This window comes from Ptychodera flava, chromosome 21 (assembly GCF_041260155.1).
Source record: "Ptychodera flava strain L36383 chromosome 21, AS_Pfla_20210202, whole genome shotgun sequence".
Taxonomy (NCBI): domain Eukaryota; kingdom Metazoa; phylum Hemichordata; class Enteropneusta; family Ptychoderidae; genus Ptychodera; species Ptychodera flava.
This window is the reverse complement of record NC_091948.1, coordinates 19314585-19334453: the sequence shown is the minus strand read 5'-3', so window position 1 is coordinate 19334453 and position 19869 is coordinate 19314585. Positions and strand designations below refer to the sequence as shown.

Below are 19869 nucleotides of genomic sequence, written 5' to 3'. Positions count from 1 at the left end.
TGTCATCTGTGTCATCTGATATTTCTCTCTCTCTTGCCAAGCATCAACCAGCAAAGACGGCTTTCCTTATGGGGAAATACTCAGAGCATTGCATCAATTTTCAATAGGTTCTCTCTGGCCACTTTCACAGTAAAATAATCAAGTGCATTGTTTTGAAATATAGTCAGCCATTGGTTTCTGTTCAAAAGGAAAATTTAATTAAGCCACATGACGAAATGTCATTTCTTGTTATTGCCCAGAGGCGATACGATTTATGGAAAGCGAGTCACATGGTGTTCATCTTCAACATCATGGTAACCATGGCGATGACAGCAAGATCAAATCTATTCTCCGGGCGGTTTCATATGACAGTTGTCTTCTACGAGAGATGGCAACATTAATACTGCATGCTGTCTGTATGCTTGCCTATATGTATGTATGTATGTATGTATGTATGTATGTATGTATGTGTCTGTCTGTCTGTCAGTCCATCTGTCCATCCACTGTATCTGCTTGAAAACTGCTACCAGTATCATTGTAATATTCAGTTTGGATTAGTGTCATGGACTGAAGAGCAACCATTGTTTAAGTGTCACATATACAAATCAGATTTAAAAGTGTAAAAGATGTAGGTAGAACTCAGAAACTACTTATCAGATTGCTATGATTTTTCCTTCTACCAAAAATGACAAAAATATTCTCAAATTACCATAATGATAGTTTCATTATGATTTGAGTACATGTAGGAGAACATCTATAGGGAAAGGCACATCAAAGATCACAGATATGATGAACAGCTTCTGAGAAAAAATATTTCTACCAAAATAAAGATATAAATAAAAAGCACTGAAAATACAAAGCTCCCGTATAGATACTGTAAAAAATATTTTCATAGGAATGTAATTTGGCATGTGTGAAACAGTTCACTCAGGTTTCTGTTGACTTATTTGCTAGTAAAACAACATAATCTATCGTAACTTAAGGTAGAACGCACCTCGGGGACAGACATTCGGACTCTCAAACTTTTACACTTCTCTTCTGATATACCACATGTGGGGATTCATTTTAAAGCTCTTGGTGAAAGAAAACTTTTCACCGGCTTAGTTTTTCGAAATTCGAAAATTTTTATTTTTCTCCATAGAGTTAACACAGGGATGGCGGCCATTTTGAATTTCTAATATCGGTAAATCTTGGGTAATTTGTTTCTCTAGTACCAAAATTTGCACGGTGACCCCCTATTTTTATTCTTGATTTTGAAAGAGAATGATTGAAAGATTCCTTGAGGAAAGTTTGAGCAAAAGTTTAAGTCTTTCACTTTCGAGGTGCATACTACCTTAACCCATTGAGTCGGTTGCATTCATACAATACAACGGCAACAATTTCTTCAGATCTAAACAATTTTTTTTCAGATTTTTCCCAAAATTTTGATCAAAAAGTGCAGCCCATAAAAATTCATGTCCATTTGGTCAAAATCATGGAAAAAATTACAGAAAAATTCATAAAAATTGGTAAAATGTTCCCCTGATATTTTTTGTGGAAAAATTACGGAGCTCAAAGGGTTATCATTTTTATTAGGATTTTATTTAAAGCAGATTTCATCTGTATTTTATGTTGCACGATCACTTTCCAAACTAGGGTTGACAGAACAGCACCCTCATGTCCAACTGCAGGCATGAATAGGGCTGTTCACAGTTTATGTCACTGTTCTCTTATTAATATGCAGAATAAATATTTGTCGGCATTTTCAGATTACGTTTTTGTAAAAATGACGAAAATACATCTTAGTAGGCGACTGCTAGTGTAACAATGAATACTAAAAGGCATTCACGACTCAGAGTACAAGCTGAAAAAGGGCCATGTTATGCAACATTGATAAAATTTGTCCGCATTTCAAGCTGCGTGTCCGATGTCGCGCGCGTATAGCTATATTTAGTAACAAAGCTGTAACGGTGAACAGCGCTATTGCTGTACTGAAATAACTATAAAAATACAAGAGAGTAGCCCTTATAGTGCAAACACACAGGGGCCACTGAAAGTACAACTGTTACTTATATGGTATTCTTTGTGTCTTGTCCCCACAGATGAAAACAGTTTTAATCCCCTGAGGATCGATGTCTTTGTGTTGACAGTGTTACACATGGGAAGCAAATCTTTCAGCCATTCTTTCAGTGCCCTTGCCAAGTAAGTACAAAAATACTATTATTCCACCATTTGAAGGTAGCATTGCATATAACCAACACATCTTTTGTAAACAATATTTTACTTCAAGGATGAAGGGGTACACATAAAACCTCAATATTGGTATTAATGATACAAATTAGTTTAAGTAAAAACCTTGATACTACTTTATGAAATTTAATATCATTTGAAACTAGAGTATATGTAGGAAAAAACGACAATTTTGTTTTGTATTATCTATTTGCATTTCTAAATGGCAAGGATTGAAAGACTGACACTAAAAAGATACAAAAAATCATGATTAGCAAAATTGAAATTACTCTTATCAAAAATGTAAAAAATTTATTGCAAAACAAAAATAATTTTCGTTATATATTATTTAAAGAAGATAATGGGAAATTTTTACCAAATTTTACCCAGCTAGAGTGAAGTTAAATTTTTTTGAAATGTTGAACATGGGAGAAATACAGAAGCCAGGAAATTGGGTTATTTGCATAAATTTGCATAAATTTACACTTCTTTCTCACCCAACTGACGACTGCTACTCATGCTAAAAGGTAAACCCTACCAATATTTTGATCTTGGGTAAACAAATCAATGAAAACTGAATGACTCTTTCAAAACAAAGTGATTTTGAGCAAAATATGCTGTGTTATCTGCAATACCACGTTCAAAAAAAATTCTATTTGACGTTTACCTTTTACATTTTGGCCAAACATATTTTGTGAATTGATGCGGCGTATCTATGTGCAGGACACATTGAACGGAATAGGTAAGAGAGCAGTTCACACTGGACAGCAAGACTGTACAAATACAATACAGAATTTTGTCACAGAATCACAGTGTTCAATCACAGGGTTATCTAAGATACCTGTGTTCATTACTTCATCTCTAAAGATCTCCATTTCAATAGTGCTGTGATGAATTCTTCTAGAAATGTTGATATTTAAAAATGATATTAAGTGGGCGCTGCACCCAATACAGCGTATTTTGCTCAAAAATCATGTTTTTGCAAATATTCATTCAATTTTAATTAATTTGTTAATCCTAGATTAAAATATTGGTTGGGTTCACCGTTTAGCTTGTCAAGCAGTCATAAGTTGTGTATAAAGAAGTGATAATGTATGCAAATGTATGCAAATCATCCAAATTTCCTGGCTTCTTTTTCCTCCCAAATTCAAAATTTCCAAAGAATTTAACTCCACTTTGGCTGGGTCAAATTTTCTTAAATTCTCATATTATGTTCCTTAAATACGCTATAAAAAAACGCTATTTTGTTTGGCAATAAAGTTGTTACATTTTGAATAAGTAGCATTTTAATTTTGCTAATCATGATTTTAATCACTTTTTTGAGTGTCAGTCTTCCAAACCTTGCCATTTCAGAATGAGGATAGATAATGCAAAATAAAATAGTCGTTTTTTTCTTCATATACTCTTCTTTCAAGTGAAATATTACATTTCAGAAAATGTCATCAAGTTTTTTACTTAAATTAATTTTTATCATTAATACCAAAATTGAGGTATTTTACCCCAAATATACACCAGCTTCAACCTTCGAGTAAACTACTGCTACAATACTAAACTTCAGAATCTCTGCTTTTAGAAAATATATAGTATGAGGGGGTTTCCTTGTCATCTTTGATCAGAAATATTGCTTTGAAAAAAACTGTGTTGGCAACATGCAGCTCCACCTTAAAAGCCATCGTTGATAAAGTAGAGTTTACACTATGGTGTTATGTGTAACCAATAAACATTTTTCAAAGTAATATATCTCATCAAAGGTGACAAGAAACCCCCCTCATACTGTATATTATGAAATTTCAGAGTATCTGTTGTTTAGTATAGTTGCAATAGTTTACTCAAAGGATGAAGTGGTACCTATTCAGGGGTACTTTGTAAAGAAATATTCTTTGTATAGATCGTCACATAGCCTTCTCACTGATGTGACAGTATTACATCCTGTACAAGTCTATATATATGCGGAAATTCAGAAGGAACGGTGTGTGATAAAAACGGGTACAAACCTCCATGTCATCTATAGACTCTGTCGTCTACTGTGACGAAGATAAACATTATCAGTGTTAGTTCAAAAAAAATCAAATCCTGTTGAAAAAAATTAACAGGAGAGGACTTGTACAGGTACAATGGGATGAAAATTCTTAAAATTTTGCTGGTGTTAATTTATCCCTCACGGAGGTTGCTGTTTTGCCAGTATCAATCAAAACAGGAAACATATAGGCCATCATCGCCACTGATATGGTGTAATCATTTCATTTGAAAGGATTTTAATAGCATTATCAATCATTTGCATGTTTTTGTGCCACTACAACAGCTAAACTTAGAATAAGAAAATGGGAAGTTTCTGAAATAGAAGTACAAGATGAAACTACTGTGTCTACATTCCAAGTCACGGTCTCTCACAAGGAAAATGCTACAATTCTGTTACAGTGTTACAGTTTTATGTATTGTACATGTGAAACAAGCATAAACAATTATTTTACTAGTCTGTATAGCATTTTGCAGTTTGTTCATGATCAGAACTGATTCTAAGGTTTTGAACGTTATTTAGAAAAAAGGTTATTGTGAGAAAAGCATCTTCATTGTTAACTTCTAGGAGTTTTTGATTTAATGGTCTGTTTTGAATTCGATACTTTCTGACTAGAATGCCATGGATGCGCGAAGCACAACACAATGGTCATCGTGATAATTTATGCAAAATATGTTCATGAGAATTGTGATGCAAACAACTTTCTAACAGTGGAGAATGTTCATGTACCTCGGTTCATTCACTACCAGTATACAATGTATAGATAGATTCAGGGTTTGGGGAGGGGAGGGAGGGAGGGAGGGAGGGAGGGAGGGAGGGAGGGAGGGAGGAGAGAGAGAGAGAGAGAGAGAGAGAGAGAGAGAGAGAGAGAGAGAGAGAGAGAGAGAGACTACCAGTAAACAATGTATAGATACATTCAGAGAGAGAGAGGGAGAGAGGGAGACTCAAAACGTGATTTCGGAACAAACATGACATGGTAGTCTAGTCGGAAGGTAGGGTTCCCATGCACCCCATGGATGTATTTTTTAACCTACATTTTTGTAATCCTTAGGGTCTATATTTAATGAATTTTGATGTTCCCAAATCAAATCGTGTCCCATGGGGTTCATTTGGCGCCATCTTTGCCGCCATCTTGGCCGCCATCTTGGATTTCAACAATGGGGTAGGGGTCACGTATCTACCGCTCGACGGAAACAGAAACAATAAAATACTATAAACGTTACATTTTTAGAAAGCCAAGATCATGGCCTTTTCATTGATATATAACTTAATAGGGATTAATTAATATTCGAACGTCGATTAGACTTTATATCGGTCATTGGCCGTAAATCGTAAAATTTGCGAAATTTCACACCCAATAATTAAGTTCCCGTTCCCCCAAACAATTTTTCATAAGGTATTTATATATTTTTTGGAAGAACTCAGTGCAATAAACAAGAAAAACAAGATTAAAAGTATGTGTCTTGAGATTTAGTGGGTGCATGAGCTTGTTTTCTGATTACGCGGTATGCCACATATCCGTGTGTAACATAAGGGGTAGGGGTAATGTTTCCCTTTCTGTTTCGAATCATGAATAATGAAACCATAAAAATGTTACATTTTTTGAAAGTGCTGCATCAGACCTTTCTAAAAATATATAGATTTATGGGGAATAATTGCATATTTAAAAGTTACAAAGCTTAAACCTTTCGGTTTGTGTCGATTTTAAGTGATTTTTTAAGAACGAAATTACAACATATGGGGTAGGGGTAATGTTTCCCTTTCTGCCTCGAACCATGAATTACGAAACCATATAAATGTTATACTGTTTGAAAGCACTGAAATTGGCCTTTCCAAACATGTATAGTTTTATTGGGAAAAGTCCATATTTTAAAGTTAGAAAGCTTATGCCTTTCAGCTTGTGTCAATTTTAAGTGATTTTTTAAGAACGAAATTACAACATATGGGGTAGGGGTAATGTTTCCCTTTCTGTCTCGAATCATGAATTATGAAACCATATAAATGTTATACTGTTTGAAAGCTCTGAAATGGGCCTTTCCAAACATGTATAGTTTTATTGGGAAAAGTCCATATTTTAAAGTTACAAAGCTTAAACCTTTCAGTTTGTGTCAATTTTAAGTCATTTTTAAGAACGAAATTACAACATATGGGGTAGGGGTAATGTTTCCCTTTCTGCCTCGAATTATGAATTATGAAACCATATAAATGTTATACTGTTTGAAAGCTCTGAAATTGGCCTTTCCAAACATGTATAGTTTTATTGGGGAAAGTTGCATATTTGAAAGTTACAAAGTTTAAGCCTTTCAGTTTGTGTCAATTTTAAGTGATTTTTGAACAAAATTATAATATAAGGGGTAGGGGTAATGTTTCCCCGTTCTGCCTCGAATTATGAATTATGAAACCATATAAATGTTATACTGTTTGAAAGCTCTGAAATTGGCCTTTCCAAAATGTATAGTTTTATTGGGGAAAGTTGCATATTTGAAAGTTACAAAGCTTAAGCCTTTCAGTTTTTGTCAATTTTAAGTGATTTTTTGAACAATATGCACAAAACAGTTAGTCCGTTGGACAGGTATCGAAATCATCCCCTCTAAGGCATTTTACCCACTATGATTTTCTGTTAGCTAGTATTCTCAGCTGTCATAATCTGCTTATTTTCCATTTAACTGATGGTGTGTGCGAGTGTAACGACTTGTTTGTGAAGGGCTGTCACGCCCCCGGTAGTAAAATAGGAATGGGTTAGGGGTAACATATTTACCGCTTGTCGGAAACAAAAACAAAAAAGTACCATAAACAATACATTCTTAGAAAGCCCAGATATAATCTTTTTACTTTTTTGATAATTATTCGACTTTAGATGGCGCCAATATTCCGTATGTACATGGCGGTCAGCAGCTGAATTATTCACATAACGAACGTTGATATGGCCTAAAACTTCAGTAAATTCATTCAAGCAAACTCTTGTTTGATTAAGTTGATAGTTTTCCTTTTTTTTTTATTTCGAGTATTTGCCATGGCATGACTGAAACGAACCTTGAAACGAAGGCTGTACGTATCTATATTAGTCCGAGCCTGAGCGTGATCTGAGAGCAAACAGATCCGCAGATAATGCGAACGATCGCAACCGTTACCAACAGACTCATTATGCAGAGCCATGCCCCAAAACGCCCAACCAAACTTGGCACTAATCATGATCCCAGTCCATTTCGAGCCGGGCTTTAAGGGAAGTGCGGTGGCCTTTGAAAGACCCTTTGGTTTGGTTTTGTACCGTAGTATAGGAAGAAAACCCGACCTGTCGTCGTTGCTGTGAATGTTTGTGTTGTTTTAGCCTCTTTTTTGCCTATTTGAAGAATCGTCTTTGCAGCCTTCCATCCTGCGTTCTGTGTAGCGAGTGTCTTCGATCGCTCTCTTAAGTTTGTGATGTACAACTGTCTTGAGTCCCGGTGCTTTATTGGGTGTAGAGGTAAATAGTTAGAGATCAGGGTGATAAATTGGTTGCCGCAGTGTCTTTCCAGGTGTTGCCACTTTTGAAAGAATTCAACACTCGGTATTTTATCCTGGTAAGTATTCTTTAAGGTGTACCTGTAGGATTGCCACTTTTGAAGGAATTCAACACTCGGTATTTTGGCCTGGTAAGTATTCTTTAAGGTGTACCTGTAGGCTACGTGGTACTGAATAGGGGCCACTTAGATTTCAACACATTCGATACTCTTGGCTTTCGCTTATACCCCGTTGTATGAGTAACTGGGATCGGAAATGGGAAAGGCTCAATTAATATCCATCTTTGCTAATATTAATTCTCGTTTGGCTTACAGATGGCCACCTCTACTTGTTTCGGTGAAAATTTGACTTTCAATTGGACAAAACATTGAGTATGACTTTCTTCTGTGTGTTATTTAGGCCTATGAAAAATATGAAAATTGCATACATATTGTTGTCAAATATCTCAAATCTTAGATTGTAAGAGATAGGCTTAGGCTTCCCTGTAATCATACAAATGAGTTAAATGGGAATTTATTGGAGTAGATTACAGTAATCGAAGAGAATGGTTGACACTATAGAAAGACTTATCTCGGATTGCGGGGACCTAACTATAAAAGAACAGCACAGAATACTTGCCGGATGTATTGACTGTTCATGTATAGTACAGGCTAGTACAACATGGAATGTAAAACATACAAATCATAGAAGTGGCAAATTTTCTCAACTTTTCACAAAGTTTATATTCCATCATTACTATCAGGATTAGGATTTTCCCAATCTATAAATAAGCTATTACTTGATTACACCTTGATTCAGCATGACTAACATTTTGCATTTGCCACACACCGCCATGCCCGTCCCTGGGATCGCGAACAATGCCTTTAACGAAGCTTTGAACGCTTTTTGTGAATTGTGTAAGAATGTCCTCTCTGTGGAGTATAATGTGTGAAGTCGTTGTCTACCTCGCTTGACTCTGATGATTATGTTGACTTATTTTTCTCAGCTGCTGGTGGCTGATCTAGCTCGAAAGTTAGATCAATCTAGTCTCTCTGATTCGATCATGCTAGTGGGAATGGTATCTTCAAGCATTGACCCTAAAACGTCCGTTTGTAGGGTCTTTGCTTCAAAGACGTCAGGGTCTAACTATGGGTAAGCGGACGAGTAGGAGGCGGTTTACGGAATTTAACGGTACAGTTTGCCAGTAAAACTCCGAGGCCCGCAGGGCCGAGGAGTTTTATGGCAAACTGTACCGTTAAATTCCGTAAACCGCCGACTACGAGTCGCTGACCGTGTTATACCACGAATTTGCCGAGTTTTAGAGCCTTGTTTGCACGCCGAAAGTTTTTATTTGTAATTTTAGTGCAGTGCAAGTTGAAACTTTGGCAGGAAAACATTGACGCGTTTTGACACCTTGTTGAACGAAAGTATAAAAAAATAACCCATGATTGGATAAAACAAAGTTGACATGTGTTGCTATTGTAGTACGATGACGTGGTTGAGCACCTGGTTTGATTTGAATTGTATGAATTAAGTTTGATTGATTGGTTGGTTGAATGAAGTGAAAAGGTGTTTGCAGATCGACGTTAGAGTCACGCTTTGCTCATTTGGGTCGAAAACTTTGAGCAGCATACACGCAATTGCCGAGTCGCTCTACGTATTTCGATATGGCGGATGAAGTACAAATGGAAGCTGTATCCGGTGCACTTCAACTATCAAAGCCAAAGATGGAAAAGAAAAGTCCCCCTGTCACGCCAGTGCTAACGGCCACAATCGGAAGACCAAGCTACACAGCCACGTCAGAGAAAGGCGCAACAGAAACTGCAAGTACAAAAAAAATACGTGTAGATCCACAATGACTGTGGTACTGCGTGTGTGTTTGCCTGTAGCTAGATTTAACTTTACCAAAGGCGACTGAAACCTCTACATTCAGTGTTGATAACTGACTTTGAAGTCTTAAATTTCAGCTTCGAATGATCGTGATAACAATAACCTTAACACTGAAGTGATATTTGCAATCAATACCGTTATTTCACGGTGACCTGTAATTGATTTTGAGATGTACAGTCGTGCAAAATTAATTAAGTCCGGTGATTCTTTTAAAGTGTCTTTACTCTGTACTTAATGGTGAAATAAATTTCTTCTGGTATAATGTCTCGCATTTGGGTTTTTTTACTCGTCGCCACGTGACTTTCTTTTGTTTAAAAAGTGTCCATTTTACAAGTTCTTTTGTTTAAAAGTGTCCGATTTACTAGTAAATCGGACAGTTTTAACAAAAGAACTGTCCGATTTACTAGTAAATCGGACACTTTTAAACAAAAGAACTTGTAAATCGGACACTTTTTAAACAAAAGAAAGCCAGGTGGTATATAATAAAATATTCGGTTATGGAAATTAGAGAGCATGGTTAGAACAATGGGCACGAGGCGGAGAGTGGTATAACATTGGTTAAATGTCATCCATGATAAGAAACTAATGATAGATTCACTCACAAGGCATTTTAAACATTGAGGTGTCAATGGGAATATAAGCCTTTTTAGTCATTTTCTGAGGTTTGTCTCGCCTTATTATTGCTTGGTGTAGAGAGTGTTTGTTCGCCTTCTGTTTACTATTTAGTTGCGTAATTTGAATGCGTTCTGTGACATTTGGCTTTTCGGGTTTTAGTTCCAGAATTTTGCTATTGAATTTTAGTACCCAGTCGAAAATGTAATCCTCATTGGGAGTATATAGTGTTCTGCGTTGTAAAATAATTTCGAAAAATTGGTTATGATCTCTTGTTTTCTGGTAAGGAAGGTAAAGTGTTGTCGATCCATCTTATCTTATTATGGAGAAGCTATATTGTGGATTAATGGTGATTGGTTTTCAGCGATAAAAGATTCTCTCGTGTTCCCGTGTGGTATTAAAAGTAACACTATTAATAGTGAGCTCTGATTTGCCCAGACGGTCACGTGACTGTGCATGTATTTACGATATACTGTAAAGTTGGCCATTCCTATCTCCAAAGTGGGTTTCTTTCACATTGTTTGTATTTTCATCACAAGTTTCAATATACTGATATAATATAGCGATAAACAACCCTATAAGTTGGGTACACCACTCGAGCTCGGTTTTGACCATTTCACTCCTTATACAAACGACTGAAGTTCGTGCGTATATGTTGTTTACCGGTCCAAACCGTGTGGTATCCTTTCAAAGTGGTGCGTTATTGCCTATATATCTCTCGCGATACAATTAAAGAAAAGGGATTGATTGTTGCTGCTGTCATATCAACTTGGCATGACGACTATGACATCCAATTTAGTGTTTGTGGGTTTGGAATATATAATTCTTGACATATTATAGCTGTTAACTTTCTTTCCCTAATTTGAGTTATTGAAATGAGTAAAACGTCTTTTATTAACCACCATTTTAGCTTTTTAGTGCTATTTAGTGCCTATAGAGTATTTTTCTATGTTCCTTGTAACAAGTAAATGTCAGTAAAGTAACACAAACTTTTGAGTTTAGGCATTGTCACTGCATAATTTTTGAGTTTACCCAGTCAAGCCATATCTTGTTGGAAAAACAACTGCGTTAGTGTTTCAGAGATATGATATTTATGTGGCTTCCTTATTCGCTGCGTTTGGTAGTAGAGGAAACATTACCCATACCCCTATCGCTTAAATGTATATTATAGAGGGATGTACGGCATACCATATATTAGGTAAACAATCGACGCACCCCATAAGTCTCAAGAAGATACACTCTTTTAATGTTTTTTACTTCTCTGTTGCATTAAGTTCTTTCAAATGATATATAAATACCTTGTAAAAATTGTTTGGAGGAACGTGAACTTAATTATTGGGTTTGAAATTAAGCAAATTTAACAATTTACATTTCATGTCCGATATAAAATCTAATCGATGTTTGAATATCGATTTATCCCCATTTAGTTGTATACCAATGGTAAGGGGATTATCTGGGCTTTCTAAGAATGTATTGTTTATGGTACTTTTTTGTTTTTGTTTCCGACTAGCGGTAAATATGTTACCCATAACCCATTCCTATTTTACTACTGAGGGTGTGACAGCCCTTCACAAACAAGTCGTTACACTCTCACACACCATCAGATAAATGGAAAATAAGCAGATTATGACAGCTGAGAATACTAGCTAACAGAAAATCATAGTGGGTAAAATGCCTTAGAGGGGATGATTTCGATACCTGGCCAACGGACTAACTGTTTTGTGCATATTGTTCAAAAAATCACTTAAAATTGACACAAACTGAACGGCTTAAGCTTTGTAACTTTCAAATATGCAACTTTCCCCAATGAAAATATACATGTTTGGAAAGGCCAATTTAAGAGCTTTCGAACAGTATAACATTTATATGGTTTCATAATTCATGGTTCAAGGCAGAACGGGAAACATTACCCCTACCCCTTTTATTATAATTTTGTTTAAAAAATCACTTAAAATTGACACAAACTGAAAGGCATAAGCTTTGTAACTTTAAAATATGGACTTTTCCCAATGAAACTATACATGTTTTGAAAGGCCCATTTCAGAGCTTTCAAACAGTATAACATTTATATGGTTTCATAATTCATAATTCGAGGCAGAAAGGGAAACATTACCCCTACCCCATATGTTGTAATTTCGTTCTTAAAAATGACTTAAAATTGACACAAACTGAAAGGTTTAAGCTTTGTAACTTTAAAATATGGACTTTTCCCAATAAAACTATACATGTTTGGAAAGGCCCATTTCAGAGCTTTCAAACAGTATAACATTTATATGGTTTCATAATTCATGATTCGAGACAGAAAGGGAAACATTACCCCTACCCCATATGTTGTAATTTCGTTCTTAAAAAAATCACTTAAAATTGACACAAGCCGAAAGGCATAAGCTTTCTAACTTTAAAATATGGACTTTTCCCAATAAAACTATACATGTTTCGAAAGGCCAATTTCAGTGCTTTCAAATAGTATAACATTTATATGGTTTTGTAATTCATGATTCGAGGCAGAAAGGGAAACATTACCCCTACCCCATATGTTGTAATTTCGTTCTTAAAAAATCACTTGAAATCGACACAAACCGAAAGGTTTAAGCTTTGTAACTTTTAAATATGCAATTATTCCCCATAAATCTATATATTTTTAGAAAGGTCTGATGCAGCACTTTCAAAAAATGTAACATTTTTATGGTTTCATTATTCATGATTCGAAACAGAAAGGGAAACATTACCCCTACCCTTATGTTACACACGGATATGTGGCATACCGCGTAATCAGAAAACAAGCTCATGCACCCACTAAATCTCAAGACACATACTTTTAATCTTGTTTTTCTTGTTTATTGCACCGAGTTCTTCCAAAAATATATAAATACCTTATGAAAAATTGTTTGGAGGAACGGGAACTTAATTATTGGGTGTGAAATTTCGCAAATTTACGATTTACGGCCAATGACCGATATAAAGTCTAATCGACGTTCAAATATTAATTAATCCCTATTAAGTTATATATCAATGAAAAGGCCATGATCTTGGCTTTCTAAAAATGTAACGTTTATAGTATTTTATTGTTTCTGTTTCCGTCGAGCGGTAGATACGTGACCCCTACCCCATTGTTGAAATCCAAGATGGCGGCCAAGATGGCGGCAAAGATGGCGCCAATGAACCCCATGGGACACGATTTGATTTTGGGAACATCAAAATTCATTAAATATAGACCCTAAGGATTACAAAAATGTAGGTTAAAAAAATACATCCATGGGGTGCATGGGAACCCTACCTTCCGACCGACTATGGTCACTGCATTTTTCATCGCCCTCTTGGTTTGAGTAGCCGTCAAATTCACTGTAGCATCCACTTGACAAGGTGTGATGTTCAAAAAGGCATTTACTAATCATGAGGTCTGTTTGTGACAGAAGGCTGTGAATTTACATTATAGGGAAGAAACATGTGCTTTACAGGTTGGCAAAGGCCTTATACTGTTGTTTCATTCTCTTTAAATTTCCTATGATTGAAATGAACTGAAGAATTGTTGCGTTTAATAATAATTTTCATAATCACAGCGTTGTAAGAGTAAACAGACATATAGCAATATCTTGTTGATTCCGTCACTTTGCATGAAACCTATCAACTCGCAGACAGTAAAACAAAGAATTTTTAATGAAAGATGTCTAATGGTTGGGATGGCTTTAGAAGATATATTCCCTTCACATCCAATTACAACACTCCTAGGACTAGTATTGTTAAATGTATTTTTTTCATCAAATACAAATTATTTTGCATTCAAGCTGAGCATTTGTATTCATAAATTTTCCAGCCGTGGTAAACTTTCGTCTTTTTGGAGAGACTTCAGGCAGACAAGCCAGCTTTGCAGGCTGTTTAGACCTGCAAACAATATTACTTGCCGATTTTGATATTGCCATGCTCTTGAATTTTCTTAAACTTAGAGCAAAAAATCTGTCTTCGAGACAAACTAACAAACAAAGATGTAATAAACTAATTCACACATTCCCCTACTTTACTTCATTTGTACAGAATTTACAAAACGCTGAACATACAGTAAAGAAAAGCTGGATATACCGTACTAAGAAGTGGGTAAATATGTGCAGGCTATGGGCCCACAAGTGATATGAAAAATTCCCTCTTAAAAACCTGTTTTGAAATATTTTTTTATTCGGACTATCATGTAATGCTTTATTTTCTGATTTGGCTAAAAAAATTTATGTGAAATAGATATTTGCTGTTTTGACTTCAATCTCTCTGTTGATCTTGTAGGTTCCATTCGGTGTTCAAAGCTTTGGCAGACAGTGAAGAAAGCCAAATGTACATGCTGAACAAAGTCTATGAAATCTGGCAGAACCATCACCAGGTAAGATTGAGCTGGTATGGTCCATCTGATACTGCAGTATTGTGTGTTGACTCTGAAAATGGTGATAGTAGCCACACAATACAATCGCTAAAATGCCAGGTATCATTGTCATCATTAATGATGGAACACTGCTTTCTGAATATTAGGGATCTTCAAGGTTCGGTGTCAGTGACTTTGAGCTTACCTGGCCTGAAACTGTCACACAAATATTTGCGGATGAGTTTTCCTCATTCAAAGATAGCTGATAAAGTCATCTGAAGTGCAGTGTAAATTATGAAGTAAATCTTTTTTAACTTTTTTCAGTGATATGTAAGCCTCTGGAAACTGGTATAAAAATTGATGTTAACAAAATGGTTCATTTGTAAATTGTCAGAAAATTATGTTTATTAAATTGTTTATATACACAAAGTGGTTTGTTTTAAAATCGTCAGAAATGATATATTTATTAACTAAATTTTTATGTTCAAGATAATGTACAGGTATGATTAGGCCAAATGGACGTTTGGTATGAAACTTTTGCTTCCATGACACCAATGCCATGACGACCGTTGGACACCTACGTTCAAATGAACAAGTTTGATGTTCCTAGTCATGGTGAGAGTTTTGTGAACAATGCAGTCCTCAAATTCTTCTCAACCAACTTCACAATGTTTTATTTTCTGTTTTATTTTCTATCTTCAGATGATCTCTGTCTTAGTGGACAAGATGTTGAGAACACAAATCGTGGATTGCTCATCAGTTGCTAACTGGCTGTTTTCTAAGGATATGTCCCGGGATTTCACCAGGTAAGTTGTACTGTCCAATATTTTGAATATGCTGTTGTTGCTATGCAACCACCTTAAACATCTCCATCAATTTACACCAGCAATTTGATTGGTACGTCAGAGTGATTGACAGTTGTGATGACTATTTGGTCTTTGAAAGAGCAATTGATAGTGACATACACGATATAATTGTCCTTGTCGAAGGAAAATAAATGTATTGAAGTGTCAAATCAAAATATGGTGTATGCTTTCAGGGTGAATTCTAAACTGTGTAACTCTACAGTTAGCAGGAGTGGTGTAATTTTGCAGACATAAAAACTAGGAATTCCTTTGTTACAAGCATGTCCCCTTTGCCAAATTGACCAGCCACGATCGTAAAATGCTGTTATTGGTTTGATATAGAGGAAATACCAGAAATTTCTGAATTGATGCAAAAAAATTGTGAGTCAGAGATACCCGGGTTTTGGAATAAAGAAAGTCCTACGGCCGGGAGACAAGATGTCATATCAATTTCTTGTAAAGATGTGAAAAAAAAATGGTGATACAATTAAAAAAATTGGTTTGATCTCTTTCAGATACTACGTGTGGGAGATGATGAATTCAACAATTCGCAAGATGAACAAGCATGTGAATAAGATAGCAAAGGAACTGCAAGAAGCCAGAGCCAAACTGGACAAAAGGGTAAGTGAGACTCTCTGAGGCCTGGTGAAATCTGCCATTTATGTTTAAAATTCAGTTCACGGCAAATATGGTTCCTCATCCTTACAAACCCTTCATTTGCAGTGATACACTCCACATGCTCATCCGGCAACCCTCAGAAATCTTTGAAATGGCAAAGAAACATGAATAGTTTGCTTTCCAGGCACCCTTTCTTGACATTCATAGGAACCTTTAAAGATTCTTCAAGCCATCTAGATTTCACTGATTCCCATGTCTTGCCCACACTATGGCAAGTTGAACTAAAACTTAGAGGAAGTTAAAAGCTTCCTGTTGATGTTTTTTTCCATTATGTTTATTCTGTTTCTAATATATATTTTGTTTTTCTGCTCCCAAAGTCATGTCAAAATTTCCAGCGTTCAACTTGTATGCATCTGGAAAATGCAATTCAATCTTATTATTTTTTGCATAAAAATATACATACTAGGATCACAAAGTCATGCACAGTGTATCAAGTCTGGTAAAAGACTTTGAAAAATGCGTAAAATTTTTCCTCCTTCACTGTTTGGGTATCATCCTCTACACCATGTATGGTGGACAATCTCTAAGCTGTACAATAAATGTATTCAGGCATAAAAGCAGTATTTTGTGAATAATCTTATAATACAATACACTTTAAGGAGAAGATGCTAAATATGTACCCATTTCCCAAATAAAAGACAATAACCATCTTCAAGTAGAATGGGCCTCCGCGACAGAAATTTGGACTCACAATTTTTTTTTTCAACATTTTTCTGATCTACTATTTGTGGGGGCTTATGATGAGGCTCTTGGAGTTAAAAAACATTTCAGTCTTAGTTGGTTGGAAATAGAAAATTTTATTATTTTTCTAGATTCAGTTAACACATATATGGCAGCCACATTGAATTTTAAATATCGTAAATGTGAGGTAATTTCCTTGTCTTGTACAAAATTTAGCCCAGTGGTGGCTGATTTTCATTCTTGATTTAGTAAGAGAATGGTTTGATATTTCCTGGAGGAAAGTTTGAGCAAAAAGTTTGTCTTTCACTTTTGAGGCGCACATTACCGTAAGTTGCAGTCATAATTGCCCCTTCATAATAATTTATGAAACTAGTGTCGTCAGACATGAGTGTTTCATGGAATTAATTTCCTTTCAAGCGTGATTCTTTTGAAGTCAATTTGGCAGAGAGTCCACTTTGATTAATGATTCCTACCGTACCAAATGGAACTGTTGCCAAGATGGACTCAAGCCATTATTGCAATATGATTCACATAATGAAAGCCGAGAGTTAATATGATATTTTATATAGTTTTTATAGTAATTCATCTATTCCATTAGCGACACACATAGCAACTTACAAGACGGTGTCAGTAATTTGTACTTTACTAAGTGACATTAATGCATGTAAAATGGAATAGTGTACGTCTTTGAAAGCTATTGCACTTCCTGTATCGTGAGATACAGTGGAAGAGTTTATGAGTAATTGGTATTGGGGAGAACAAAAAGTTTTAATATGCTGAACTTCTGTTTTTGAAACAGGCGTCATAAATTATAATATCTATATCGAGAGATTTTGGGAATTCACTTTTGAGTTTTGCAACAAACATCTCAAGACATGAGTAAATTCAGTCAGTTTTTGTGGTGTTACGACTGGTGTACATTTGGTACTACCAGCTTATTTGGGAGTCCAGTGTACTGTTATAACACATAATACAATTTAGAATTAAGGTGGCATGCTGCTTGCAACTGATATATTTCAACATATGCTCAAATTTCACGGAAACTTTTCACCATCGTCTTTCAAAATCAAGAACAAAAATCAGGACTCACTGTGCAAATTTTGGTGTGAGAGAAACAAATTATCTAACATTTACCTTCCTTATAAATTCAAAATGGCCGCCATCCCTATATTAATGCCATGGTGAAATATAAGATTTTCGATTTTCTCAAAAGCAAGACAACGAAAAGTTCATTAGTCCACAGACTTCAAAATTAGTCCAGGCAGTCAGCATGCCAGCAATGATTATTAAAATTTTGAGACTGAATAATTGTTCTTGAGGCATATTCTACTGTAATGGGAGAATGGGGAACTCAATAGTCCAGTAAAAAAAATTGGTGATCACAAATTTGACTGTTTCTTTCAAATGTCAGTGCATTTAAATGAAGAGAGTAAATATCTTTTCTTTGTTTCTCAAATTTCAAAACTGGCAGGATCGCGGCAGCGACAGTGAAGACAGCGATACAGACATGCCGTCTGAGGAGCAAGTTGAAAGGTTGCAGGAAAGACTGGAAACTGCCCAGAGTGAACAGAAAAACCTCTTCTTGATCATATTCCAGGTATGGCCACCGTTGATAAACTTCATCAGCAGTTAGTCCGCTGAGGGAAAATAGATAGCGCAAGGACAAGACTTGACCTGTTCCACCCCAAAAATCCTGTGGACTGGTTCACAATCAGCATCGATAACAATGGGTTGGGCCAAACCATGGTTGGTGAAAAGGTTTAAATTTACATGCGTAATGTGTCTATTGCCCGTAGAATGCATTCAGTCAGTTCCTTCCTTCTGACTTCGGGCATTCTGTTGAGTGTAATAATTTTGAACTTTTGTCAGTTAGCAAATATTGATGTTATTGATATGTGTGAAATAGAGAGAGTGTCATTGATTTGAATTCAAAGCAGCTATCTCCACAGTAAATAAAGCAAATATTCAAGCTAAATAATATTTACCAGTTCAAGAATAGGTTGTGATGCAGCCAGTCAAACTGTTTTAACTTCCCTGCAATCTGTAACATATAATACTAATTATAGACCTCCTTGTCTTCATGCATTTCTTGTAAATGCCATGGCAACACAGACAAAAAGGTGTTAATAAGAATCTTCAGAAGTCCTTCAAGCAGAATTTGACATCATAGCTAAGGAGTGTTGTACGTCAAAATCGCACCAACATGAACATAATCCTCTGGCAAGGCTACAGTAGGGCTGCCTCTCTCTGAAAGTTTTGGAATAGTAAAAAAAATGACCATGTCAAATGAAGCAGCAAACTACATTAGACATTAACAATTAATTCCCAGAAGGTGCTCTTTACTGGCTTCACACCGCAGTCCCTTTGAGCTACTACTCTTTGTAGCTTTGTTCACTGTGTGATCATATCAGCAATGTAATTGTGTAACAGTGAGTATGACGCAGTATATCTATAAAAAGTACAGTGTATATACGGCACGTCTACAAATATCAGCGGCAAAATATTGTCAAGAATGTCACGCAGAAAAATGTGGTTGATCATGCCTTTGCCAAAGCAGCCTTTTTTTGAACGTTTGCCCCAAAACAATGGATGTAGACTTCAATCAGTAATGACAGTGCACCACACATATTAATATCTGTACATTTCTCAATAGATAAATTATCATCACTGTCTCGTTTTATGTCAGAATTATCGCTGTTATTTTCATCTTGGAAGTGGGAACTTGGTAGTTCAAAAACACAAAACAAAAACCGCATCACTGAATCACGTTTTGTAAGACACATTTTTGTCCTAATTGCAACACTACGTAAATGTCATTATACTCTTTGGTGATTCCACTGCTACAGCATATATGTAAATTGAATATGCAAAGGTTGGAATTTTTTTATTCTGTGCAAAGTAAAAGAGATGATGACGGCAATATAATAAGTTGATTTGTCCTTTGCAGAGGTTTATCATCATCCTAACGGAGCACATCGTGAAGAGTGAGAATGAAGGCCAAGACTTCAACACCCACTGGTACAAACAAGTCCGAGATAGACTTCAACAGGTCTTCCTTTCTGTAAGTATTCTTGACCTTTTACTGACATGCGTTTCTCAGATCAAGAGTCGAAGGGAGCAGAATCGTCTTTGAG

The 19869-nt window shown here is 35.8% G+C and overlaps 1 protein-coding gene across 1 annotated transcript in view; it reads left to right on the top strand.

Moving 5' to 3' along the window:
- LOC139121638 (nuclear cap-binding protein subunit 1-A-like) overlaps positions 1–19869 on the top strand; it is a 60730-nt gene that overhangs the window by 38581 nt on the left and 2280 nt on the right. Inside the window, 6 exon segments of the mRNA XM_070686701.1 lie at positions 2061–2160; positions 14459–14552; positions 15234–15337; positions 15892–15997; positions 18207–18332; positions 19683–19796. Of these exon segments, the coding sequence (XP_070542802.1) occupies positions 2061–2160; positions 14459–14552; positions 15234–15337; positions 15892–15997; positions 18207–18332; positions 19683–19796 (644 nt within the window).